The sequence below is a fragment of the Corythoichthys intestinalis genome, chromosome 21, assembly GCF_030265065.1.
Source record: "Corythoichthys intestinalis isolate RoL2023-P3 chromosome 21, ASM3026506v1, whole genome shotgun sequence".
NCBI lineage: Eukaryota > Metazoa > Chordata > Actinopteri > Syngnathiformes > Syngnathidae > Corythoichthys > Corythoichthys intestinalis.
Window position 1 is genome coordinate 17,880,246 of NC_080415.1, and position 12,359 is coordinate 17,892,604.

At 39.8% G+C, this 12,359-nt stretch overlaps 1 protein-coding gene across 3 annotated transcripts in view; it reads left to right on the forward strand.

The window, feature by feature from the left end:
- ace (angiotensin I converting enzyme (peptidyl-dipeptidase A) 1) overlaps nucleotides 1–12,359 on the forward strand; it is a 47,574-nt gene that overhangs the window by 25,341 nt on the left and 9,874 nt on the right. For all 3 annotated transcript variants that reach the window (XM_057826782.1, XM_057826781.1, XM_057826783.1), the window contains 13 exons: nucleotides 85–276; nucleotides 465–562; nucleotides 4,403–4,572; nucleotides 4,644–4,867; nucleotides 4,935–5,079; nucleotides 5,672–5,770; nucleotides 7,323–7,445; nucleotides 7,519–7,724; nucleotides 7,801–7,937; nucleotides 8,123–8,281; nucleotides 8,379–8,466; nucleotides 8,540–8,683; nucleotides 12,020–12,211. In XM_057826782.1, coding sequence (XP_057682765.1) covers nucleotides 85–276; nucleotides 465–562; nucleotides 4,403–4,572; nucleotides 4,644–4,867; nucleotides 4,935–5,079; nucleotides 5,672–5,770; nucleotides 7,323–7,445; nucleotides 7,519–7,724; nucleotides 7,801–7,937; nucleotides 8,123–8,281; nucleotides 8,379–8,466; nucleotides 8,540–8,683; nucleotides 12,020–12,211 — 1,977 coding nt within the window. The remainder of the gene's footprint in view (nucleotides 1–84; nucleotides 277–464; nucleotides 563–4,402; nucleotides 4,573–4,643; nucleotides 4,868–4,934; nucleotides 5,080–5,671; nucleotides 5,771–7,322; nucleotides 7,446–7,518; nucleotides 7,725–7,800; nucleotides 7,938–8,122; nucleotides 8,282–8,378; nucleotides 8,467–8,539; nucleotides 8,684–12,019; nucleotides 12,212–12,359) is intronic.

Genomic DNA, 12,359 nt, shown 5'->3' on the forward strand with positions numbered 1-12,359 from the left:
AAATGCTGAGATGAAATGATAAAATTAATGGAAGAACGGAAGGAGGAATGAATAACTATTTGAAAACATTTTGGATTTGTGTAGGATTTACCGACACGGGAGATGACTGGCGCGCAGTGTACGAAACCAAAAACTTCCAAGATGTCATCGAAAATCTATACAAAACAATCCAACCCCTCTATCAGCACCTCCACGCTTTCGTGCGACGCCGACTCTACAACCAGTACGGCCCCAAATACATCAACCTCAAAGGACCGATCCCCGCTCATCTGCTCGGTATGACAATAATTTCTGACAATCTGCTTGGAAACAATAACGAACACACTCCTCGCTCCTCACGTCACTTGCTCAGCTTATCTTATAAGAGTGGACGTACATGCTTAAAGCAGGCATTTCCTATGGAGTGCACAAGCCAAAAACAAGGATGGATTGTTGCTTAAGAGTGTTTTCTTCCTCGCACTCAGGAAACATGTGGGCCCAGACCTGGAACAACATCTACCGCTTGATGACACCGTTTCCGGACAAACCCAACATTGATGTGACTAAAGAAATGGTCAAACAAGTAAGTGAGAGGAGTGTTATGTAAAGGATACCATCACTACTGCTCTCACACATGTGACTGAATTATTTTTTACTCTACTCATAAACTCTATAGAAAAGCTCTTACTGTACATGCACTACTGAAACCATTTTACACAACCTATTGAAATTCTATCACACACCAGTGAAATATTCTCACAAATTACCAGAACTCACAAACACAGAATGAAACATTCATATAGAAACAACACAGATTTTATGACACCACATTAGTTGAATGTTCTGTGAAAAACACAAAACCAAACATGCTCTCACACATACGACTTTAAAGTGGGGCAAATAAGTATTTAGTCAACCACCAATTGTGCAAGTTCTCCTACTTAAAAAGATTAGAGAGGGCTGTAATTGTCAACATGGGTAAACCTCAACTATTAGAGACAGAATGTGGAGAAAAAAAACCTGAAAATCACATTGTTTGATTTTTAAATAATTTGTTTCCAAATTGGAGTGGAAAATATGTATTTGGTCACCTACAAACAAGCAAGATTTCTGGCTGTCAAAGAGGTCTAACTTCTTCTAACGAGGTCTAACGAGGCTCCACTCGTTACCTGTATTAATGGCATCTGTTTCAACTCATTATCGGTATAAAAGACACCTGTTCACAACCTCAGTCAGTCACACTCCAAATCCCACTATGGCCAAGACCAAAGAGCTGTCGAAGGACACCAAAGACAAAATTGTAGACCTGCACCAGGCTGGGAAGACTGAATCTGCAATAGGTAAAATGCTTGGTGTAAAGAAATCAACTGTGGAAGCAATTATTGAAAAAATGGAAGACATACAAGACCACTGATAACCTCCCTCGATCTGGGGCTCCATGCAAGATCTCACCCCGTGGCGTCAAAATGATAACAAGAACGGTGAGAAAAAAATCCCAGAACCACACGGGGGCCCTAGTGAATGACCTGAAGAGAGCTGGGACCACAGTAACAAAGGCTACTATCAGTAACACAATGCGCCGCCGGGGACTCAAATCCTGCAATGCCATACGTGTCCCCCTGCTGAAGAAAGTACACATCCAGGCCTGTCTGCGGTTAGCTTGAGAGAATTTGGATGATCCACAAGAGAACTGGGAGAATGTGTTATGGTCAGATGAAACCAAAATAGAACTTTTTGGTAGAAACACAGGTTCTCGTGTTTGGAGGAGAAAGAATACTGAATTGCATCCGAAGAACACCATACACACTGTGAAGCATGGAGGTGGAAACGTCATGTTTTTCTGCAAAGGGACTGCAAAGGCGACAGATCTGTGTAAAGGAAAGAATGAATGGGGCCATGTATCGAGAGATTTTGAGTGAAAATCTCCTTACATCAGCAAGAGCATTGAAGATTAGACGTGGCTGGGTCTGTCAGCATGACAATGATCCCACACACACAGCCAGGGCAACAAAGGAGTGGCTTCGTAAGAAGCATTTCAAGGTCCTGGAGTGACCTAGCCAGTCTCCAGATCTCAACCCCATGGAAATCTGTGGAGGGAGTTGAAAGTCCATGTTGCCCAACAACAGCCCCAAAACATCACTGCTCTAGAGGAGATCTGCATGGAAGAATGGGCCAAATTACCAGCAACAGTGTGTGAAAAGCTTGTGAAGAGTTACAGAAAACGTTTGGCCTCAGTTATTGCCAACAAAGGGTACATAACAAAGTATTGAGATGAACTTTTGGTATTGACCAAATACTTATTTTCCACCATGATTTTCAAATAAATTCTTTCAAATTCAAACAATGTGATTTTCTGTTTTTTCTTTTTCCCCACATTCTGTCTCTCATGGTTGAGGTTTAACCATGTTGACAATTACAGACCTTAATATTTTCAAGTGGGAGGAATTGCACAATTAGTGGTTAACTAAATACTTATTTGCCCCACTGTATACCTGTATATGTTTTTTTCCATGAACTTTCTGATACCAAACTAAAATGCGCTCTCACACAATTCTAAATATTGTTTCAAACTGCAATTTTTTTTTTCATGTACACGTAACTAAAATCCTCTCACACATAAGGACAACTGAATAGATCTTTCTGTCACAACTGAAATTTGTTTAAAATGATTGAAGTCACTCGCTGATGGTGTAGTGGGGCATTCACAGCGTGAAATTTGATTGCAACTAGGGTTGGGCATCGTTCGAATTTTTATTGGTTCCCATTCCAAGTTTTTATTTATTTATTTGTTTTTTAGAATGTTTCAGATTCTTTTAATAGGCAGGGTAAAAAATGGCATAGTTTATATTAATTTCTTAACTTCTCAATTAATTTTTAAAAAATATTTGAACTTTCAATTAACTATGAATTTCTCACAGGGTTATTTTTACCTTGTATATAAATATCAGGCTTTGAACTTGAATATGATAAAGTTTCCTTCCACAGGAGTGCACTTTCAAAAAGATGTTTATTTTTCAAAAGCATTTACACATATTCTTTTGCCTATGTTTTAGAGTGTCTTATGCTGCAGGCATTTCTATATGTCATTAAGCTCTGGGCTAACCTGGTGCAAAATATCAAACAAACAGACAGAAAAAAAAACAACAACTTGTAGAACCCAGTCCAAATTAGCATCGGGTACAGTATAAAATCAGAAACAGTTTTTGTTGAGGAAAATGATCATACCTGCCTTCAGGCAGTAAGCGTGAGCATTCTGGACAGATAGTGTCTGCTGCAGTGGAGAACAAACGTTCACTGGGTGAATAAATATGATATATATAAATTTGAGAAAGCGAGAAAAAGTTGCAAACATTACGTAGGTGTAAGGGAGCTGTGAGCAGGTTTGCACTTTACATACGTGTACCTTAGGTGGAAGCTACGACGAAGCATTAGTATAAATTCTTCTATTGATTATAATTTGATGTGATGAGGCAAATTAATAAGGATTTCCTTATTTGTAAAACAGATTCTGGAACAAAAGATGCTTTTAATACTGCTGATTTTAACGGAGGTGGCAATGCGCTACGTAAAGTTCATAGCTGCTTACATTGCTACATTGGCTCTATGTAATAATACGACTTATTCTCGTAATATTCCATCCATCCATCATCTATTTTTTTTCCTGGTTCCTGGTTCTGACTGGTTAGAGGAACAGACCGCAGCGTGTCAAATAACTCAGCTTTGCGCTACTCAGCACTTGTATTCCACGAAGCCGGAGGTGTTTAATCATATTGGTCGTGCAGCCACCTTTGCATGATATACGTATATAGCTGTGTAGCAAATGTTGCACTGAGCCGAACTCTTGAGCGCTGCTGCAACGTGTCCATGGTTATAATGAAGTTGCAACGCACAAAAATGAGCTTTAATGTGGCTTCTTCTTAGTGTTCGACAGCTACTTTTTTCCGCTCGGCAGTCAGGGCATCGAAAAACTGAATCGAAATTTAAAAATTCGAACGGTTGTCCTGGTACAAGTGTTAGTCCTGGATCCCATCAATGCCCGATGCCCAACTCTAATTCCAACTCAGTGGTGGCGTGATTCTGAGTGTGAGTGGTTGTCTGTCTATGTGTGTGCCCTACAACTCACTGTTGACACACACTTTGGCGTGTGTGTCCGCCTTTTGCTCAAAGTCAACTGTGATAGGCTCCCATGTTGAAGATGAATGGATCGATGGAACTATTGGATTCGCCGAGTATATATTTTTTTACATGTACTGAAACACTTAAAAGCGCAACTGAAATGCTCTAACACACAATTAAAACCTTCTCCCATAGACTGAAAAACTCTCATATATGAAAAAGTCATGTACAGATAGTGGAGTTGGGGACTCGACCCAATTCTCTGGATTTAACTTTGATTACAACTCCTCTCATTTTTGTTCCGCAGGGCTACGACGCTCAACGTATGTTCCGCGTCGCAGAGGAGTTCTTCACGTCTCTGAATCTATCGGCGATGCCTCCAGAATTCTGGAACGGCTCCATGCTGGAAAAGCCCGATGATCGAGAAGTTGTGTGTCACGCGTCTGCCTGGGACTTTTACAACCGCAAAGACTTCCGGTAACCAGGATTTATTATTTATTTATTATCAATCAATATCATATTTCATTGTCACTTTTCTTCATTTTTAGAATCAAGCAATGCACCACTGTGAAAATGGAGCAGCTCTTTACCGTACACCACGAGATGGGACACGTGCAATATTACCTCCAGTACAAAGACCAACCTGTGGGCTTCCGTCGCGGGGCCAATCCCGGATTTCACGAAGCCATCGGCGACGTTCTGTCTCTGTCTGTTTCCACACCCAAACACCTCCACACCATTGGATTACTGGAGTCTGAAACGTCTGACCACGGTACAGAGACATGACAAAGATCTAGATGGGAAACGTTCGACTAAAATTCCACATTGTGTTCCTTCAGAATCTGACATCAACTACCTGTTAAAGATGGCGCTGGAGAAGATAGCCTTCCTTCCATTCGGCTACCTTATTGACCAATGGCGTTGGAGCGTATTTGGGGGTAAAACGCCTCCAGAGCGATACAACTCGGAATGGTGGTACCTCAGGTAGGTGTATAGTTAAAAGTTGGCTCTTTATTTGAGTATTATATTTTGTTTTCTGTAGGAGTCCACTCAAATTCACTCACGCTTCACGTTGCTGTGAAAAGCCTCCAGACAACGAAGACTGACTAAACGATGATGAGCACATTCGTGCATTTAATCATAGAGCTGCAGAGCCTTCACTTGCCAGATCAAAGCTACGCACCTGTTAATCATCGTTAACTTTAAATAGCAAACTCCAGTGCATTGCCGACCAAGAAATGCAGCAGGAGGACGAGTGAGAGGCTGTACAACCATGAAGCAGAAAAACATAAATATATATATTTTTTAATTAAAAACATGGTCCTTTTCACCTGATTCCGATCCTCTGAAAAGTGGCGCGATGAGGTTGATTTCCGATCACGTGATCTGATCGTTACATCCCTAGTTTTCTGTTGACTTTTTTACGTCTTTTGACGACTGTTGGAACTTTGCAGCATGTGTGCTGTAATTCCAGTCCTAACACAAAACACATTCTAAACAATGAGTAGTTTTCCATGACTGGTATCTTGGTTATATAAGCGATGCAATCCATCTGTTTCTTATTTCTTCTCTCAAGGACAAAATATCAAGGCGTCTGCCCACCTACTAAGCGTAGTGACGACCACTTTGATGCTGCTGCAAAATACCACATACCTGCAAACGTACCATACATCAGGTAACATCTTTTTTCCATTACCAAACCTTGTATATGCAATTGGAGAATTTAAAAATCAATGCAACATTAATCAAAACTAAATTAATGAAATACATACTCGTTGTCGCTCCAAGTAACACTCTAAAGCATAGGCGGAGTTCGACTTTTGTGGCGGGGGGGGGCAAAGATGTTGATGACCCCTAAACGCAGCGTCAGCAATAGAATTAACTTACAAGCTATATGCTCAGATAGTAGTTTACCCCATGCTCGTACATATGTGTGTGAGCGCACACGTTTTTCTGTCGTTCCTAGTGGAGAAGTAGACGCCGCATCTGTTTTGACTGAATATTCCAGCCAGGAAAATTTGTACTAATACATTGAAAATGAGCCACTTTTTGGTTTGTTTGTTTGTTTGTTTGTTTCCCATCATTTTTGAGGCATAACATCTTTAATGGAGTAAACGGAAATTTTGGCGTTTTATGGTCCACATTTTCAATCTTTGGTTCTCGCTCAGTAGTTTTTGTCGCTTTTGAAAGCTGAGGTTTGAAAAATGACTTATATCCATCTTGCCCTATTCTGTCCTCAGGCATTTTTTGGGGGGGCTAAGCAAAGCAAATGGTGATATTTAAGGTGCTAGTCACATGATCTGTTTGAAAACTAATTTTGACCCATTATGAATTTTTTTTTTCCATTTCATTCATTTTTGTTGTTTTATTGCTTTACAACTTTTATAGACAATATTTTACCGGCAAGCTCTTAATTTTAAATTCACATATTGGAAAGTCAATTACTGTATATGCAATGACATTTTCTATGCCACCAAGGGCGCCCCTTAATCTTTGCGTATGCTCTTTTGTTTTGTTTTCCCTAGTTTTGAACTCATTGCCATTGACGGCAATAGAAATCTAATTCATTTCAACTGGGAAGATTGGCTGTGAATGCTCACGTTTCAGTGCCATTGACGGTGCTAGACGTCCCATCAATTTGACAGGGAGATGTCAGAATGAGAACCATTAAGAGGGAACAAATGGATGACAGTCAAAATGGATAGGACGTCTTGCTGTAACTGACAGCCAATGAGATAAATGAGTGCCTTGTATGGGTTTAAAAAAAAAACAACCTAATTTGTACATGAAGGAGTCAAAGAGCGTCTTTTTTAAATGACTATGTGAACCTCAAGGTGTTTCATGTGCACTCAAAATGTACAATGCAAAATTGGAATAACCCTAACAATGGTTTCAAGATGGGAATTGAGGTGTTATTGCATACTGTGATCTTAATACAGCCATCAGAATTGCCGGTAATGGGATTTTCAACAATATAAAGCCATACAATAGCAGGAAACTCGCTCCATGGACACAAGCTGCACTTAGTTAACCACTAAAGAACATGACAAGCAGTACAAGGAACATTTTTATTTCTACCTTGAGGGACTATTTTGTTTTTAGTCATGCTGCAAAGTGGCGGTGCCATTCAAAAAGCCTGCTCTGCCGGGATTAATACAATCAGAACAATTGAACTCCATTGAAACTCTAAATACACAATAATTTTGTATCAATTCTTGCTTCTGCAGGTATTTTGTTAGCTTCATCTTGCAGTTCCAGTTCCACGAAAAGCTGTGTGAGGCAGCCAAGCACACCGGACCTTTGCACACATGCGATATCTACCGCTCTGCAGAAGCCGGGGCCATTATGAAGTGAGTTTTCTAATCAACGGGGTGACGCTTTAAGGAAATGTTCATGTTCAACAAAATGTTGTTGTCACTCTAGAAAAGTTCTTCAGGCAGGTTCCTCCAAATCTTGGCCTCTTGTGCTCAAAGAGGCGATAGGTACTGACAAGTTGGACGCGGGCGCACTGATGAGATACTTTGACCCTATTATCAAGTGGCTGGAACAACAAAATGTTGATGAAGTCTTAGGATGGCCTGATTTTGATTGGGTTCCACCCATTCCTGAGGGCTATCCAGAGGATATCGGTAAGACAGACGCAAATGCATAATTGTAGGCATACTGGAACTTCCTCGGTGGCTAATCTTGCCCTTGTCTGTGTAGATAAAAACACAGATGAGCTTGATGCCAAGAATCTTCTGGAGGAGTTCAACAGCACAGCTGAAGTGGCGTTCAATGCATATACAGAGGCCTCATGGGCGTATAACACTGACATCAATGAAGCCAACAAGCAGATCATGGTAAGATCGAGAACATCAGAGTTTGTAAAACTGGTACAAAAAATAATTAATGTTGTTGCCATTGACGGGAAAATTTTATCACAATCCACAAATATAACCCAAGCCTTCACCGTTGCATTATCACTCCATTCTTGCTCTTTCATCATCCATCCATCAACTGAAGTTAATCTATTTTTTTTCACTAGCTTCAAAAGAGTCTGGAAATGTCAGCTCACACCTTGAAATATGGCTTGCGAGCACGGCAGTTCGATACGACAGATTTCCAGGATGCCACTACCAGGCGCATCGTTCTAAAACTCAGCGAAATCGATAAAGCCGCTCTGCCGCCACAACAGCTTGAAGAGGTGTGCAGAATTTCTTTTGCGCACTCCAAAAGTTTGCAAATTAAAGCTGTGGATAAATACTGTATAGCTAAAGAAATGCTGATCTGTACTGTTATAGTTCAACACCATCGTATCCGACATGGAGACCAAATATAGCGTGGCGGAGGTCTGCAGAGAAAACGGCCAGTGTCACCCACTGGATCCTGGTAAGAACAAAAAGAAAAACTAAATTTTGGTTGACTTGTTGTGCCATAATAACTGTTATTATGTACATTTCAGACCTTCAGAAGATCATGGCAGAGTCCAGAGATTATGACGAGCTGCTATTTGCCTGGAAAGGTTGGCGAGATGCTGCAGGCAAAATACTTCGTTCAGATTACAAGAGATACGTTGAACTGTCCAATGAGGCTGCCGTACTCAATGGTATGACGTGAAGCTATTTTGCAATAGTACTAATACACCATATTTTTAAACTATAAATCAAACCAGCCAAAAAATGCCCCAAAAAGTGGAGAAAATATTTACAAATAGCAATTTTGGGAGAATTTTATTTTATCTGAGTCTAAGTACAAACATTATACATTTAAGTAATAACACTGAACAACTGTCAAAATAGGCGTCAGTTAACAAAACATATAAACAGATATTCAGATAACTATAGCCTAAACAACAATATATAACAACTTACCATATTTTCCACACTATAAGGCGCATTGGAGTATAAGGCACACCTTCAATGAACGGCCTATTTTAAAACTCTTTTCATATATAGGGCACATTCCATTATAAGGTGCAGTAGAAGTAGTAGTACTAGCAGTAGTAGTAGGGGTTGGGTTGTGTAATGCATCCATTAGATGAAGCTGCGCTAAAGTGCATGTCATGCCATAATTACCGTAATTTTCAGACTATAAGCCGCAATTTTTTCCCTTCATTTTGAATCCCGCGGCTTATAGTCCAGTGCGGCTTATTTGTTGATTTATTTGTGTTAATAGGTAACACTTAATTTGACAGCAACGTCATAAGACTGTCATAAGACCGTAATAATTATGATATGACCCTATCATGGGCATTACTGAGTGCCTATGTCATGAAGTGGCAAATTACCGTAATCTTTCGCACTAAAAGGCGCAGCTGACAATAAGCCGCCACCTACCATATTTGACACGAACACGACATTTGTTCATAGATAAGCCGCACTGGACTATAAGCCTCAGCTGTCCTCACTGTATCATGGTATATTTAAAACAAAGAGATATTAACCGGTAACTCTTTATTTGACAGCGGCATCTTACGACTGTCATAAGACCAAATGAACCACCATGAAGCTTTGAACCAATTGGCTACAAAGCTTCATTGCTTCCAGAAGCTTCATCTGGCCATCACTACTCCCTTGGGAAAGACAGTCAACATCTGCTGCCACCTGCTGTCAACACTGTTGTTGTCCAACATGCCTCCTAGCATGCATTGCAGGGCTACAGATGTAAATAACAATCAAAATCCTTGTCATTTAGTGTTATCCGGTAAATCATCTCACTTTTGAATGGATGTAAAAGATCCGAGCTGGACATAAATGGAGTTCGTGACATAATTTGCCGGATGACACTTAATGACATCTGTCATAAGCATTCAGTCATGCCCATGATAGTGTTATGTCACAATTATGATGGTCTTATGATGCTGCTGTCAAATAAAGTGTTACCCATTAACCCAAATAAATCAACAAATAAGCCGGACTCGGACTATAAACTGCAGGATTCAAAGTGAAGGAAAAAAGTAGCGGCTTATAGTCCGAAAATTACGGTATGTCACAAACTCCATTTCTGTCAAGCTTAGATCTTTTACATCCACTCAAAAGTGAGCTAATTTGCCGGATAACACTAAACGACATCTGTGATAAGCATTCCTTAATGCTCATTACAGTGTCATGTGTTAATTATGATTGTCTAATGACAGTCCTATGGCGCCACTGTCAAAGTGTTACCAAATACCTTAACTTGCAATTAATGAAACAACTGCAAGAGTAACTGAAAAAATAATTAGCACAGAACATGAATTTTGATTGTTATTTAATCTGTAGAGCTGCAATGCATGCAATGTTGGACAGCAACAGTGTTGAGAGCAGGTGGTAGCAGAGGTTGGCCGCCTTCCTCAAGGGAGCAGTGATGACCAAATGAAGCTTCTTGAAGCAATGAAGCTTTGCAACCAAAGTTGTTGATTTGGTTTTTTGACAGTCGTTTGATGCCGCTGTCAAATTAAGTGTTACCGGTTAATATCTTTTGGTGTTAATATCCCATAATACAGTGAGGACAGCTGCGGCTTATAGTCTAGTGCGGCTTATCTATGAACAAATGCCGTTTTAGTGCCAACTTTGGTGGTTGGCTGCTTATAGTCAGGTGCGCCTTATAGTGTGAAAATTACGGTAACCAATATTGATTCATACATAAGGAGCATCGGATTATAAGGCGCACTGTCTTCTTTTGAGAAAATTGAAGGCTTTTACTTTAGATGCGCCTTATAGGGCGAAAAATACGGTAATTATTAGGGTTGTTCCGATCATGTTTTTTTGCTCCCGATCCGATCCCGATCGTTTTAGTTTGAGTATCTGCCGATCCCGATATTTCACGATCCTATTGCTTTTTTTTTTGCTCCCGATTCAATTCCAATCATTCCCGATAATGTTTCCCGATCATATACATTTTGGCAATGCATTAAGAAAAAAATGAATAAAACTCAGACGAATATATACATTCAACATACAGCACATAAGTACTGTATTTGTTTATTATGACAATAAATCTTCAAGATGGCATTTACATTATCAACATTCTTTCTGTGAGAGGGATCCACGGATAGAAAGATTTGTAATTCTTAAAGGATAAATGTGACTTTGTATATTGTGACTAAATATTGCCATCTAGTGTATTTGTTGAGCTTTCAGTAAATGATACTGTAGTCATTTAACTGTTCTGCCCAAATGCATGATGGGAAGTGCAACCATGACTGTGCATAGTGGTACCAATTGATATATCTTCTCTGCATTGGGAAATAACATAGGGTGTTAAGAAAAAGATCAACTACTACCTTTCTTCCCCACATTGCTTCCCATGATATTTCTAATCGTAGGGAGAGGGATTGTAAGGCTTTAGCCAATTAAAAAAAAGGCTCCAAAGGCTGCCAAAATTCATTCTACTCATTTTACACTGCCTTTTAGCTCTATATATAGGTAAAACGGCGCCATTAAAGATTGAACGCGACAATGCGTGAGTGGGTCGTGCAGCGCATGCGTTAATTGCGTTAAATATTTAAACGTGATAAATTTTTTAAAAAATTAATTACCGCCATTAATGGGATAAATTTGATAACCCTACCTTAAGCCTAAACTAAAGACTCTGGATGAGTGTAACATATTATGTCTGTAACGTTAAATACAATTAGAAAACGATTTAATTAAAAAATATATATATATATTAAAAAAAGGCATGTCCGATATTTTTTTGCAGCTTCCGATACTTTGAAAATGACGTGATCGATGCCGATCGATCGGGACATCTCTAGTAATTATAAAACTCTTGATCACCTGAATATAAGTCGCAGACCCAGCCAAACTATAAATAATTGGCTGATTTTGAGCAATTGCCATTTCAATTTCCAGCCATTTATTTGCCAGAACTTGCTGATGTCGTCCACAGCTCACACTCAAACACACACACAATTGTCTATGTCACCTCATGTCTAGCAAATATCTCTCCTTATCTACAGGTTACAGTGACAACGGTGCTTCCTGGCGTTCTCTGTATGAAACTCCGACCTTTGAGGAAGACCTGGAGGTTCTCTGGAAAGAATTGGAACCGCTCTACTTGAACGTGCACGCCTATGTCCGCAGGGCTCTGTACAAAAAGTTTGGTCCTAAGCGCATCAATTTGAGAGGACCCATACCTGCTCACTTGCTTGGTAAGTCAGCATGAGGTTCAGATTTCTTGAAGTGAGTTCACAAAAATAGCTACCGTTTCTATATGGCGCTGTAGAAATTTTCCTTGATTTAATCAGTTTTTTTTTTTTCAAACCTATACAAAACCACAAGCCAGAAAGTACTTCACTG